Source organism: Colossoma macropomum, unplaced genomic scaffold, assembly GCF_904425465.1.
Source record: "Colossoma macropomum unplaced genomic scaffold, Colossoma_macropomum, whole genome shotgun sequence".
NCBI lineage: Eukaryota > Metazoa > Chordata > Actinopteri > Characiformes > Serrasalmidae > Colossoma > Colossoma macropomum.
Window position 1 is genome coordinate 21,299,421 of NW_023494803.1, and position 16,057 is coordinate 21,315,477.

The 16,057-nt window shown below is 38.5% G+C and overlaps 1 protein-coding gene across 5 annotated transcripts in view; it reads right to left on the reverse strand.

Annotated features, from left to right (window-relative positions):
- Positions 1-16,057, reverse strand: part of kidins220a (kinase D-interacting substrate 220a) — a 75,718-nt gene that overhangs the window by 36,712 nt on the left and 22,949 nt on the right. For all 5 annotated transcript variants that reach the window (XM_036593086.1, XM_036593085.1, XM_036593083.1 and 2 more), the window contains exons 21-22: positions 10,616-10,760; positions 10,114-10,276 (exon numbers count right to left, since the gene is read on the reverse strand). In XM_036593086.1, coding sequence (XP_036448979.1) covers positions 10,114-10,276; positions 10,616-10,760 — 308 coding nt within the window. The remainder of the gene's footprint in view (positions 1-10,113; positions 10,277-10,615; positions 10,761-16,057) is intronic.

Below are 16,057 nucleotides of genomic sequence, written 5' to 3' on the forward strand. Positions count from 1 at the left end.
AGTTATACTCTTACATTCTTGCAAATTTTAAATGAATGATTCTATTTGAGACAGTACAACTTGAGAACGTCAAAAAATTGTTAAGAACAGCCGTCTCATAATAATATCTTAGTATGATCATATATTAGTACGATTTGATGCTTCCACTGATTGCTTGTTTTACAGCAGTGTACATTTTTTGCCTCTGCACTCGCGCTACACTACTCATATTCACAGTTGAAGTCAAATAATATGTAGCGACAAAATTTTAGGTTTTAAATGCATACACTACTCCATTACAGAAAAAAGTAATCATCTTACTGTACCGTGTTCTCTCCGAGACTGATGTTGTCTAAAAGACATGCCCGGCTTTTTCAGGTTGAAAAACCATGTCATTACCACGGGTGTAGTTTGAAGAATAGGCTACCTTGCAGAACAAAATAGGGACACAAAACTGAAAGAGAGCAAAATTCCAACTAAGGGGACACTTGGCCTGGGGACCCCTGTGGAGAGAGGGAAAGGAGGTGTGGATGAAAGGTGAGGGGGCGGGTGCTCTTTCCTGAGCTTTTGCACTCTCTCCTGTGTGTGAAAGGTTGCCACAGCAGCTCTCCTAACGGTTAATTAACGAGGGAGCCCAGCAGTATGGGAGAGGGGGGTGAACGACATATGTTAGTGGGCCATGTCGGGCCAGTGTGTGTGTGTGTGTGTGTGTGTGTGTATGTATGTGTGTGTGTGTGTGTGTGTGTGTTGGGGGGCTGGCCACAGTCCTTGGCCTGCTCGGGTTCCGTCAGGCCGTGCTGGCAGTGAGCAGGACACCAGATGTCGGAGCAGAACCGGCTCGGCGGGCCACACCTCTCGACAAGCTAAAACCGGAGCAGAGCACCAGAAATAAACTCCCAAAGGACCTGACTCCGCTCGAAAAACTCCACAACAGATCACGGCCACCAGTCGCCGGAAGCATTTCTCCACCTCTCTCTCACTTCCTCCCGCCAACGGACTCTATATGGGCTTCCGCTTAGAGACGCTTTTTATGGTCAAAAGGCCTTCACGTTCTTTCTGTTTCTCCTCCTGAGATGAGGGAGGAGGAGAGGAGTAGGTGAGCGAAAGCACTAAAGGGTAGAAGGGCTGCAGTGGGAGAATGGCAAAAGAGGAAAAGAACAAATCAAATAGTAAAAGCAGCAAGCATGAAATGTATAGTACTGTGCAAAATCGGGGACCACCCTATATTTAATTGCCAGTCAAAACATACAACTTATTCATTTTCAGGAGATATTTATGAGGAGACATAAGGTGATCTGCTAGCATATGGTAGGAAAAAGTCAAAGGAAAATAACAGTTTCCAAAAATGGAGTTTAAAAAATATTTAAAAGATATAGATAAAATGTGATTCCTAACAACCGTGCAAGACCTGATAGACCACCAAAACTGTCACCATCAGATAAACAGTAATGAAGCTTTCATCTTTGAGAAAGACAGGAGAAAAATCAAGCCCCACTCTTGCTTTAGATCTGAAAAAATCTGGTCCATCCTTCCACTGTGAGAAGACAGCTTAATACTATGGACCTGAAAAGATGTGTAACTGTCAAGAAGCCGTTAGTGAGAAAAAAGGAGAAAAGTTGCAAGTTAAACAAAGAAGCTGCTGATGTTCATAGAACAATGGACTGTCCTCTAGAGGAGAGCAATAAGGCAAAAAATTTATTTACATTTTTTTATCACGATACTTTAAGAAGCTTTCACCATACACGATAAGACATTGTATTTATTTTTTCTGACATCTGATAAAGTAAGAAAAAGTAGTGCCATATTTCAAAGATAATCAAAAACTATGAATCCAATTTTTTTTTTTCACATTTTACATACTGAGCTGCACTAAATCCATTCAAACACAAATTCAGACTAATTATTCTCTCTTTGTAATCAAATATACAGCTGCAAAGTGTATTTTAAGTACTCACAATATCCAAAATATGCTCAGATAGCTTATTGTGACATATTGTGCTGTAATTTATCAAGATAATGATGAATACTGTCATATTGCCCAGCTTGACTGTTCACCCCACACCCATGAACTTAACATCATTAAATGTGTTGTGCGAGATTGAAAAAAAAATGCAACTTCTAAGACTAAACTTAGGAGGTTTAAAAAAACATCCCTGCAGATTTCTATGAAAAACTGAAAGCAAGCGTTCTGAAAAGGATGGAAGCTGTAATAAAAGTAAAGCGTGGACACACTAAACACAGACAATTTTGATGCTACTTTTAGTTGCTGCAGCTTCTGCATATTTTTATTAAATATATATTCAGATTTTCCTAACACTGAGAAATTGATAACTTACTGGCCATTTTAACTAGAAATTAAATGAACAAAAGGGTGGTCTCTGACTTTTGCGCTGTATTGTAATATAATAACAAAATAAAAGTGACACAGCCCACATAGTGATTTTCACTCAAGCTTTTGTCAGCTATAAATAACAAGCTGAGCTAAATGGTTTTCATTTGTTTTCGTTTCAATTTGCCTAAGTGTGTTAGGGCCGCTGCAGACCTGGCTCAGTCTCCGAGGTTCAATTTGTAGTTTTCCCAGTAGACGGATGAATCACACTGGTCAGGGTAAGTAGGTGCGTCTCAGGCCCGTGTCTCCTGAGGACATAGTGATCTTTGTGTTCCGAGCTGCCCACCCCAAGCGCACACACACATACACACACACACACACACGTTCTCTGAGCCAGATTACTTTAGCCTGCGCTGCCTGTGTGTTAATCATAAAACAGGCTGATGTTATTAACAGATTATTCACATTCTGCAGCAGATTAAAGGACTGGCTCGCTGAGAGAAGAGAGCTGTTTCCATGCTGAGGGCAATAAAACAGCCGACACTCTATTGTACAGCCTTACTTACGATAGAGCTACACACACGGCAATATATCACAGCACTGCGCTTTCACACAGGAACTGTGTTTGCAGTGGTGTTGACAGTATTACAGCTGAATATATGGACTTTTTCTAATAGTAGTAGTAAGATTTGTGAGGCTGTCTCATCTACCCATAGCCCTTACTGCAATATTGTCACTGTAGGGACAAAAATATGTATCTCTATTTTGTTGTTTATTGTTGTTTAACATTATTTGGCATAATCTGAAAAAAAACACTGTGAAAGTTTCATGATGAAAGAACCAACAGAAAGGACACAAAACTGCCTGAAATAAAATATTTTACGTTATTTTAAAGTTTATCATTTTGGAGATATGATTTTTTTAATGGTTTCCTAAGTACAAGTTGATTCAAAAAGATTCATCTGATTTCAAAATTATTGATTTCACTTGCAAATCATTACGGAACAATACAGTAAATTGTAAATGTTTTAAGTGAGCATAAAGTTTACTATGTAATTTTACAAGTACTCAGTATGAACCTCCTCCAGCTGTACGGACATCAACACCATAGTCAAATTCATCCCATACTCGATTGAGCCTGTCGGGTGTCACTGTACTCAAGGCTCTTTCAATGCGATTTCGGAGATCATCCAGTGTTGTGGAACCAGCGACGAATGCTCTGAGCTGTTGGAGGTTCACTGCCGACGAAAGTCACGTTGCACAGTTATGGTGAATTCACTCTTATTGAAGTAGAGAACGCGAAACGCTTTCTGCTCAGGGGTCGCCATCTCCTCGCAGACTGAAGTGAGGCAAATACCGGTGACTTTCAGAAACTTCATGACCCCCTCTTTCAACTGATATGTGATTGGTTCCTAGGCGCCTCACGGTTGTAAAAATATGGCGCTTTGAAATCGGATGAATCTTTTTGAATCACCCTGTATATAGAGGGTATCGTCAATGCTTCTAGAGCAATGAACAACTGCATATACAGTGAGAAGAAACAAGTACTCAGACACTTGTGTTGTTGTTATTTAATTAACAGCGTATATCCACTTCTATATTATCTATATCCACAGTTACACACATTTTGGGCCAGATTCATAAAACTCGCTGATTAGTGCACTGTTTTCACGGGTGTCCTAGGCAAGAGCGAATCAAAATCGACATGTAAACGAGGTCATACATACTAAATACCCACACCAAGTTAACCTCCTGTTGGCTGCCAAATTTTTTTGTGAAGATGTTTTTAACGTTTAATCAAGAAAAAAAAGTTTCTTTATAAAAAAAATGCAAATTATCATTGTTTCAATATCACCAACTAAGTAAAGATGCATGCTCATACTTTGAACGCTACTTGGAAATACTACTAAATGGGCATGCTTTAGAAGAAAGGCGTCAATGCCTCAGTTTCCAAAGACAAACACAGAGAACCACTGGATGTTAACAGTGTTACATGCTGTCTTTGCAGAATCATCATTATATCATTCTACCATTATTAATTATTAAGTACTATTAGGAGCCAGTCCATATGTAAATTATAAGGTAATCAGGGAAAATGGAAGCTATAAGGCAAGGCTGTGTAATGCTCACATGGTATTTCGTAATTGATTGTGGATGATATTGTTGTTAACTTCAATAATTATGCAGACAATATTAGTTACAATAATAATTTATACTGGCATGCAAGCTTAGCATGGTGTCCACATGACACAAGCACAGCAGCCTTAAAGGATTATATTAAATTTATACAATGGTCCACTCACCCCAGATGTAGTCAATGAGTTCGTTGTCCAAACAGCTCTTTTCTAGTTTAGCACTGGAACTACAAAACTAACAATGCTAACAAACACTATGATCAATAGTCACCCAAAGTTGTTCTGTAAATTCATCCCCAAAACTTCCCTTTAGATGCTCAACTGCATCCAGGTTTTTATTAATGTCGGAATGACTTCCCCTCGTGCTGCGTACAGAGCACCGCTAGTTGCCTGTTAATGAAGTATGGCAGGAAATTTGGCCAGCTAGCTACTGAGACATTAGTAGACTCATACTGTGCTCTAAACCACATCAGCAAGTCTGCACAACCTTAATGAAGACCTAAGTGCGGTTTAAGCAGGTTGAGAGAAGTTTTGAGGATGTATTTACAGAAAAGCTTTGGGTGACTTCTAGTGTTTGTTAGCAGTGTTAGCCTCAGAGCTCCAGCGCTAAAGCACAATTTGGATACCAAACATGTTTCGGCTGATCGACTATATCTAAATAGTAGACATGCTATTTTTCACCAAACTTGGTGGAATTTTTCCCAAAAAAATAAACAAAAAAGGTGAAAACGAGGTATGACGCAAACAAAATACTCATTTTTATGTGTCTTTTTTCTTTTTTTTGGCAGTGATGAATGGGTTGAAGTTTGACTGAACTGACCACCATAACTGTTTATGGTTTAAAAACACACTCAAACGAGCCAGTTGAGGAAGACTTCGTAGAAAACTTTGCTGCAGAGGTCTAAAAGCTTTGAGACATGTAATTCACCACCAGAGAACAAAGTTAGCAAAAGACTGTTCACCACTTCTCTTCTACGAATAATTCTATATATATGTGTGTGTGTTTATGAGTGTGAGTGAGAAAGAGACAGAAGCACATAAAACTAAGCTAAACTAGGCAATACACCCACGCACTCTCACACACAGTATGTCATCTTCCTAAGCACATGATACGTCCATCAGCCCCCTCTTTCTCTCTCACGCGCACACACACACACACGAGACAGAGAGAAACCTCATTGTGAGCGCGATTCAGAGTGACAGCTGACCTATGAATCGCTGACTCACTCCTTCACTGCTCAGGCAGCGATGCACTCTCTTTGATAGGCAAACAGGCCTTAGGGGGCCTACACTGCTCTGAGCGCAGACCGCAAACTGACCGCTGATCAGACTGAGAAGGAAGCAGGGCTAAGGCTGTTTGTAGGTCAGTGTCTTCTGCGTGAAGCTGACCGCAGGACGACAGTTGAGCACAGGAAGAGTGTGCGTGTGTGCTGGGGGGGGTGGGGGGGTTGGGTGAATGGACAGCTTCTAAAATGAGATGATGTAAGTCACTATCTCTATATAAAGAAAATGATAGAGAGAGAGAAATAGAGTGAGAGAGAGAAACTCAACAAGAAACTCCCTCCTATGACACCACTGACTATTCCCTACAATCAAATGACTTATTTTGTTGATTTTCTAAGTGAAAATAAGTTAACACATCCTCTAACTTCTGCACATTTTAATGTCACTGTTTAATTGCTGAATTTAATACAGAAAATGGGGCCTGTGCAAGTTATGGCACAATTAATATTTCATGTTTTTTTTTCTTCCAATATTTTAAACTCAGCAAATTATTAGAAATTGTGCACTAAAATTTGATGAAAAATGCCTTATTTAAATTTATTGCCTGTAGAAACTGTGCTAACGTATTTTCACATCAACAAAGCATGTCATTTGACTCGAGGTATTAAAACTTTCACGTTAATTGTATTTAAACGTTAAATATTTTGTTGACTTGTTGTTGTCCTTGATGTCATTATTATCAACAATGATGAATTTTTATGGTCAATTCTGATTTTTTTTTTTTTTTGGGGCCAATTTTTAACAGTACTTTGTTTGAACCCACACACTGTGGACTAAATGAAACACACCAGCAGATTTCTTTTTTAATAGCCAAGTTCTCGATATAAATAACATTATTTGCTATTACATTATGTGCAATACCAAGAAATTTGCAGGCCATCAATATTGACGTTTTACTGGCTAACTGATCGGCTGGGTTCTACTAGAGAGAGAGGGAGAGGGAAAGAGAGAGAGAGAGAGAGAGAGAGAGAGTGAGAGAGAGAGAGTGAGTGTGTGCTTCATCACGTGACCAACACAGAGAAACCGAGTAGAAAAAAATAGATGAGAGCAGCGAAAGAGAAAGTTGACAGTTTGTTATCAGCAGACAGATCTGGCACAGATAAGAGCAGAACATGTCAGCTCTTCTTCTTTTAGCTTTCTTCAAGAAAAGAAAAAAAAAGAAATGCCAGACTATACAGGCCTTCAACTTCAGCAGCTGACGGAATGTGTATCTGTGTTTTAAAGGGTGAGAAGATGAGGAGACAGACTCAGGTGAGGGAGGAGGAGTATAATGTGATTTCTCAATGCTTTTGTCACATTTATTTTAATATGTGAAGAACATGATTTAAAGCCAAGTTTTTTTTTATTAATTTTATTTTGCTTGTGTCACAAACTACCACTTGAAGCAAGCAAACATATAAATAGGACTATATTTGCATTTTTATGTTACTTTGATGAAACAAATTAATAATAAGGCCCTAGGCATCTGAAAGACATTCTGAACATGTGTGCATGATCACAGAAGCTCACAGGAACTTCCATACTATGATAGAAAACACAGTAGCACACAGAAATCTCCACCTGGTCATACATATTACTGCCCAACAAGAACATGCACACGTCCCAACTCCTCGGACAGCAGGTTTAAGTGAGTTAAAGAACATATTGCCAAAAGTAAAAAAAAAATGGAGAGAGCCAGAGAGAGAGAGTAAGAGAGAGAGAGATAGCTATAAAGATGGAGAGAAAAGAAAGAGAGAAATATAGAGAAAGAAAGATATTAAGAGGGATGTAACAATAAAGAGAGAGATATAAAGAGAGCGAGAAAGTCAGAAAGAGGGAGAAAGACAGAAAGAAAAAGAAAAACGAAAGAGAGAGACAGAAGATAGAGATAAAAAGATAAAAGAAGAGAGTGACAGAAAGAGAGAGGGATTATGAGAGAGATATAAAGACAAGCAGAGAGAGACGAACAGAAGACGATGAGAAAGTAAGAGTAAAAATGAAACAGAGAGTGTGAGAAAGTGGGTGAGAGAGAGCGAAAGTGAGGAAGAGAGTGAGAGAGATTGAGACAGAGGGACAGAGAGAGAGAGAGATACAGAGTGAGACAGAGTGAGACAGAGAGAAGGAGAGTAAGAAAGATACAAAGACAGACAGACAGAGACAAAAACAGAAAGAAAGAGAAAATCTGAGAAATCAAGAGACAAACAGAGAGAGAAATATATAGAGAGGGAGACAGAGAGATAGAGAGAGAGAGAGAGAGAGATAAAGAGAGAGAGCCAGTTTATCAGGCTGTATAAGAGGGAGCAGATGCTGACACTGAGGCACTCTGACACTTCCACAGCCCAGGGAGTCACAGCATGCTAGTGCAGTGTGACAGAGAGCAACCTTTAAAGGCCAAACACTCAACAACACACACACACACACACACACACACACACACCTCTACTACATTCACTACAGCTTCACCAGACATGTAACAAAAAGCACTGTAAAGCAGAGGAATAAGCAGTCCCAGCATTAGAGCTCTGTCAACAGCAGCTCAACAGTCAGATGCTGAAAGAACGATGGTAAAAAACTTCACATCACTCCTCTCTCTTCTCTCTTGTCTGTTATAAATGTCAGCGCATTTGTTAGTTGAAAGTGGCTGGATTGGCTGAACAGAAAGGGCAAAACCTGTTACTTCATCATCAGTCTGAAAGGTCTCTTCCTGACCTGCTCACAAATGATACGGAGGACAAAAGATGAACTAAAATTCTCTACTGCCACCTACAGGCCACATGCAGTACAGCATGAAAAACATATTAGAGTCAACGGCTGCTGAACTTAATGGCTGTCATGATCTTGTGAGTCAAACTCGTGAACTATAACCTGCACATGAGACCTATTCACTCACTTTGGGCTGTTAAAGGAACAGCCAAACAGTTACCAGTCAAACGCGTTTTGCACAAAAGTGCAGAAACAGTTTACCATATTTACCTGGTTAGTTCATGTCATTGGTCACCTTAAGCACAAATTTATATAATTTAAAAGAATAATTATTGATTTCTGGTAACCTTTGCGTAGCACCTTTTGCCCACCTGTCTATTTGTCTTCTGAATGTTAGCAACAAGCAGGAGAATAATACTACGGCAGAAGGTTAACCAGCACAGTGCAGGTGGGAGCAGGTTAATGTACACATGCAGAGAAATACTACAAATGAATGAATAGCCAAAATAAAATGAGAACTATCACTTAACAATTGGCATATATAAATAATATATAATAGCAAAATAACAAAAAATTATGAACTCCATCTAAATATATGTTCTAGCTAGTTCTAGAAGCCAACCAATCACATGAACAATCACGTGAATCACATGAAATCCTTTCTTGTAAGTTACAGAAAGGGCAGAGCCTTCAGACAGTCAGGTGGTCACAGCTGTGCAAAGCACTTTTAAGAAAGGTGAATACAATCCCCCCACCCCCCCACCTATCATAGAGCAAAAATGCTGAGCTAGGCCAGAGACCCTCCCTAATACTGCATTTTACTTGGAAAATATGTCAGAATGCAAAAAGAAAATGTGTTATGATTTCTAATTCATGCTGACTTTAAAGCTACCCTATGTAAGTCTTTGGGGATTTGGAGACATCTGTGCTGGAAATATGTAAATGCACGCAATGTGCAGATGAACATGGACGAATTGACGAATCTGATATATCACAAGCAAGTTGAAAGAGTATTCAAAGAGAACTGAGTCAAAACTTGCTGAAGGGCGTGTCTTGTAAGATGTAAGTGAATTATCTACTATTGTCATCATAACTTCATCAGTTTAATGTTGATTTTGCATTTGAGACCTAAACTTTGAGCTGGATCTTCTTTTTGAGCCTGTGTGTGTGACGTTAATAAATACAGACATATGAAGTCGTCCAAAAACTCCCGCAAAATCCAACCGGAACCTCTGACTTTTAAATTACTCTTTCTTTTCAGGTGACCTGCAGCAGCGCATGCCCACCAAATCTTAGCATTTATTTTTTCTTCCGAACTCAGTAATGCTATGTTTTAGCCATGTAATGTACTTCTGTCCATTTTATAGATAACAGTATGTCATACAGTGTCAGAAACCACATAAGCAAGTCTTCTTGAAATTACTTAACAACTTGCAATTTATGACAAATGTGTGATAGTTTATGGATGCACTTTGCACAATGCTTTCCTGCATGATACTACATACTTTTATTACTGTTATGGAATATTATCTAATCATTATATACATTTGCTTCATAGCTCTCAGGGCAAATCTAAAGATTTTAAAAACTCAAGGTGCTAAACTTGTCTTGGCTGACCGACCACTTTGGGGACGAAGGGAAATTTGTAAAAAAAAAGTCTTAAGCGTATGAAGGTGAAAGGTGAATATAGAAACAGAATCTGACCTCTCATAGATGGTCTTAAGCGTGACCTGGTCCGAGACAATATCATTCTCCTCAAGGAAGAGGATAAGCCAAGAAGTCCGATAGGGCCACTCCTCCGTCAGGTTGATCCATGATGCCAAACGGTCCCAGTTAAAGATGATCTGATTGGCTCGGAGGAGCCGACCTGAGAGCACACATTGTAAGTTACATCAAGAAGTGAAGGGGAATGTAAGCCATATGCCAGCTGTGTCATTACAATGATGTGTAATAATTATAACACATTTTCAAAGTGTACTATATGAATTCACTAATTAGAAGGGGTGTCTGGATACTACTGGACTATTCATGAGCATCTTGTTAGGGAATTATGGAAAAGTATTGAAAAAAATCCACAGGGATAAATATTCAAAGTATGCAAACGTTATGTTATAACAATGTTTATACGCAAACTTCACCATCAGCTTGTTTAATATTAGCCAGTGTACAGTCTTTTCACCGTGTAGGAAATTTGTGTGTCAGTAACCTGTGACTGATACAATGTTGAGCAGTCTCCTCATGGTCTGAGGGCTGATATCACTGAACCAGTCCTCGGTGACCAGCAGCTTGGTCAGGTCAAAGGACATCTGACGTGTGACTGTGCGCTGCATCTGACGCCGCCGGTACGTGTCCTACACACCAAACAGACCAAGGAACACAGGAATAGTTCAGCACAGAGAGATTGCATGTGCCCTGCAATTGCTTAGTACTTACAATTAAGTAGCCTACTGTAAACCGAGATTTTTAATAACATTTTAACTTAAGGCTTCCTACATAGGGACTTCACAACGCATGCATATTTTTGAGTTCTTTTTCCTCTGAATTACATATGTCAGTAGCATTTCATAACACTACATAATCCCACAAAAATAATGCCTGAAGCACCCTACGCTAAACCAATAAGTCCCCGGGCAAGACTCCTAACACTACATTCGCTTAGATTATAAGTTGCTCTGGTTAATGAAGAAAAATGCCATACATGTAAATGTCAGGAGTACTTCAGAAGGAAGAAGACTTGCTTGAGGTTTTCAGATTGGCTTCAGATTAGATTAAAAGGCACTGCACTTAAAGCAGCTTCTTCTTCCTGCGACTAATTCAATATTTTGCAAATCCTTCGCCTGCGTATAGACAGTAGGTTTAGCTGGTAAGCCAAACAAATTAAGAGTAATTTGATACATCAAGGTTTTATTCAAACTGATTTTTAAACAAATTGATTTTATTGACAGCAGTTTGAGCTTTTAATCTTATTTTTCATTTTACACTGAATTTTACAAAGAAATCCAGTAAACACGTGAACATTAAATTTTCATTAGTAAAAAATTATTCCTTACAAGTAAAAACTGAATTTTTACTAGTCACCTTTTAATATTTACTAGTGGAATTTTAATCTTCACATGTGCAAACTGAACTCATGATTTCAAGAATTAAATATTGACTAGTTGAAATTTAATGTTCACAAAGCTAAAATGGCTTGCCATAGTACTTTGAATTTCAGCATGCCAATTTATTATTTAAATGTGTGGAAAAAGGCCTGAATTCTTACAAATTTGAAATCATACATGATAAAATATATTTCCTACAATTAAAAGTCGAAATATAAGGTAATTACAAGGTTATAATCAAATTTTTATATGTGTCATTTTTTCTAGTATTACCAATATTTTCTGATAAAGAAACTTTATTTCTTGACTAAAGGTTAAAAGTATCTGTACCAAACAATGTACTATTATTTGGCAGCACTTCTTCCCTTAAAATGTGTAGCTCCTAAGAATTTAGATTTTTCTTCGTTTTCGTTTGTTTCATCACATCCATTTCAGTAGCCAACTTGAGCTTCACTTGTTGTGGGTCTTTAATATGTAAGACCTCACTTACAGGTCGATTTTGACTGGTTCTTGCCTATCACACAGGTTAAAATACATTAAAAATATAAATAAATACATTATAAATAGCTCTTATTTACCGTACTGCACACTTCTGAACAAAGTTTTATGAATCTGGCCCCTTTTTATGAGTTTTATGAATCTGGCCCCTTACGTCTTCCCGCAACCTGCCATAAGCTGGTGATAAATATTCAGGTATCGCTTTATGAATATGTTATTCAATGTTTATACATGTATTCAGTAGTTCTTATGTAGGTTGCCTTCAAATTAAGTATTACTAATCATTTATATGAAGATATATTCTTTTGTACTCAAAATGTGTGACACATATGTCTACTAGCAAAAAAGACCATGCTTTAACTAAATACTGTTTAATATTCATATCAAGACAAATAGCTCAAAATACATTAAAAAGAACAGAATATTATTAGCCTTTTTCATTTTAGATCAGTGCACAAATTTGCACTTACCCTTTTAATCAAAGTGCTGATCTTAATAAGTGTCCTCCTTTCTTAGTCCACACCTACTGTTTTTGCTATTTCATGATTTATATTTATATGTTCAATAAACGAGAACATGTTGAGGAGCAGAAATGGCTTTTTACCATCATTCAGTGTAGTAATCCATAGTGTAATCCAAGTATAATATAATGATCTAGCATGAAATTTGTCCTTCTCACTTTTCACTAGTGTCCTAAAAAACTACAAAAAAACAGCTGGTCTAAAATAGATCATTTGTAAATGGTTAAGTCTAAACCTATCAAGACACACAAACCACAACCCTGCAATTTTAGTCACAGGACCACAGTGTAGAGGGATTTATCACAGTTTAAATTAAATCAATGGTTCAGGTGCCTGCATCGCAATTTGCTAACATGCAAGCATGGCAAAGATCTACAAACATGGTTATGTAGATTAGATTGTAGATTCTGTGACTTGTATCGCTCCTCATGGTCATCTTTGCTCAAAGCACTGCGTGCTTGGCCTCCTGGTGACCCAGCTGATGTCCTGAGGTCACTTGCTGGTCAAAAGGCTGCTTCACCACATATCAGAAGCTGACTGGTCCAGCCCAACCACAGTGCCGGAGCAGGGGTCTGGTCACGAGCTCCAGAAAGTCCACTAAGTCCACTTTGAAGTTTCTAATGCCGACCTTGTGACTCCGCCGCTATACTGGAGCACATGGGCGCCAATATAAGAGAGCAGACAGGTCGCCCCTTTTGGACTCAGAGGTTCAGAAAGCCTACAACCCTAAACATGTGGTTGGAGTTCATAAAATTTCTAGTTCTACAAAATTTCTAGGCTAGTTATGACATAACTGTTTACTAAGGTCAGGTTTTACACATTACTTAACTAATGTAAAACAAGCTGCACCACACAAACACCAAAGTTTTTATGTTGAGCCTAGTATTGACTAAACTTACCTCCAAGTAGGTGTGTTAGAGAAACCAACAGAAACCACATAGATGGCAGAAGACGCCAAAAATATAACTTTTTTTGTTAACTAAGCTCAAAATACAAAATGCTACAGTGAAGGATACAAGTATTTAATTTTTTTTGTCCATCATATTTCCAATACAGCTAATCCCATGAAATTTAGACCAGACATTGGTATTACCTCAGTGCAACTACACAGCTAACCAAACTGTAACATTACAATCCATAAACAAGTTATGTGCAAAAAAGTGGAATGACACAGCAAGTCTTGAACACAGTAAGAAAAAGCACCAAACCAGCTGATTCCACTAGTTAGTTTTCCCACCTGTGCTAATTAGAATCAGCTGGGTTAGTGCTTTTAGTACATTAGTACTTCCACTTTTTGAAAAAGGGGTACCTGCCTCTGAATGCAAGTAAACAAACCATTTGTCAACAAGCTGTCACAAAAGAAAGATTTCATGATGGGTAGAGGCAAAGAACTCTCTCAAGACCTTTGCAACAAGAAAGTTGAGCAGGATATCAACTGCACTGGTTACTGACAGATTTCTCAGCTCCTAAACGTTATTAAAAGCACCGCTGGGATCATTATCTGCAAGTGGAAGGAACATCACTCGACCATGAACCAGCCATGCACAGAAGCTCCTTGCAAGATTTTCGATGAGACAAGAGCCAGGGACAACTTGAAAGAGCTTCAGAAAGACCTGGAGGCAGCGAGTACAGTCATCACAGAGAAAACAATAGGTTATGCACTCTACCGCCGTGGTCTCCATTCGTGATCACCCCAGAAGACTTCATTTCTGAAGGAAAGGCATGTTCAAGCTCACTTAAAGTTTGTTACAGAATATTGGGAGAAGCCTGTAGATGACAAGGAGAATGTAGTGTGGTCAGATTAGACAGAACTTTGGGCAACAATACGACATGCCATGTTTGGAGGAGAAAGCATCATGGTATGGGGCTGCTTTTTTTTCCTCATGGCACAAGCAGAATCCAACTTGTTGAAGGGAAGAAAAATGGAGCCATGTACCAGGAAATTCTTGAGAAGAATCTGTTGCCATCCATGAGAACATTGCCATACATTCAAACCAAGCAGGAAATTTGTGGATGGAAAAGATCAAGATTTACCAGCAGGCTCTGAAATCTTCAAGATTCAAAGACTGTCTGTATAGAAGAAAATCCCAACCGAACACTCTGAGAGATTAGTTTCTTTACACAGGAAGCATTTTGAAAACGTCTCTCCATCAAGCATTAAATAAATTTCAGTTAGCGTGTTCAATAATTTTATCCTGTGTCATTCCACTTTATTGCACATAACTTTTTTGTGAATTGGAATGTTACGATTTGTTTAGTTCTGTAGTTTTATTGAGTTTATGCCAACATCTGGTCTAAATTTGATGTGAATAGCTGCATTGGAAGTATGTTTTTTAAAAAATAGTTGATGTGTTGAATACTTAATTTCCCCCAGTATATATGATGTGATTTTACTTACAACTCTCATTATTCCCCCTGGTTTTAAGTCTGAACATGAAGCTACATTTACATCTCCAGTCTAGTGAGACAGAGCAGCTGCTGTCAGTTAGCCAATAACTGTTGTTTAAAAAAGCTGTATATTTAGCTGTTACAAGGAAATTTTAAAGAATAAACAGATAATGGCTACAAGTATTCAGTTTTGTTCAGGTCTATTTGTACTTGTCATTTTTTATATACTTTTTATATACTATTTGTTCTATGGAAAAAGTAAATACAATTATATTTTTTAAAATATGTTTTAAATAAAAATATGATCTCAAAACTGCTGTAACAATTCCAAAGCAATCAGGCAACAGAACTTAAAATGGCATTATACTGCATTAAATGCTATAAAAGGCTTTAAGAGGCATTAAACCTATTTATACATCTGGTTTCCATCACCACCACTGCGAAAAATTTTGTAAGTTTCACAAGGATGACACCTTTCATATCAAAATCTGAATGATTGTGTTTCCATCTGAATAATTTAATGATGTAGAAATGATTTGAAATATCAAATAATCCTGTACGTAAGCTATAGGAGAACATCAACTGTGTGCTATGACTCAACCACCCGATGCAACTATGAAAAAACTCCAAACATGAACCCCTGTGAAGTAGAAAGTACTGTGAACTTTGTTGACTTCATCTCTTTTTGATTCGCTCAAGATCCATCATTCTCCTAAAAACTTCAGTAAAGATTTCAGGACTCTGCACTGACCTCAGTCCTTGTTAACCTCATATTAGCGCTACAGAACTCAGTATTAACAAGGCAGGGCCAAGTTTTTCGCTCCATAATGGCTCTGAGCAAATCAACAAGCTTCTTATTAAACCAACGAAACTCAAACTTCCACTCTTGAAATGAGGACGACTGCCAGGCGAGCAAACGGCAGCCTAAAAGAAGTGTGCCCCCCGAAAGAAAGTACGGGCCGAGTGAAAGCAGACTGATAAATCGGCAAGGCAAACAAACGGGGAGCTCGCAGGGCGAGCAGCGGAGCCACTTAGCCTCCCGCCAGACGCCGGCCGTGCCAGCGCTTTGTCACAGAGCCCCACTGCTGCTGCACCCTGTCATTAGGCAATGGCATCTCAGCGGGAAGGGTAAACAGACAT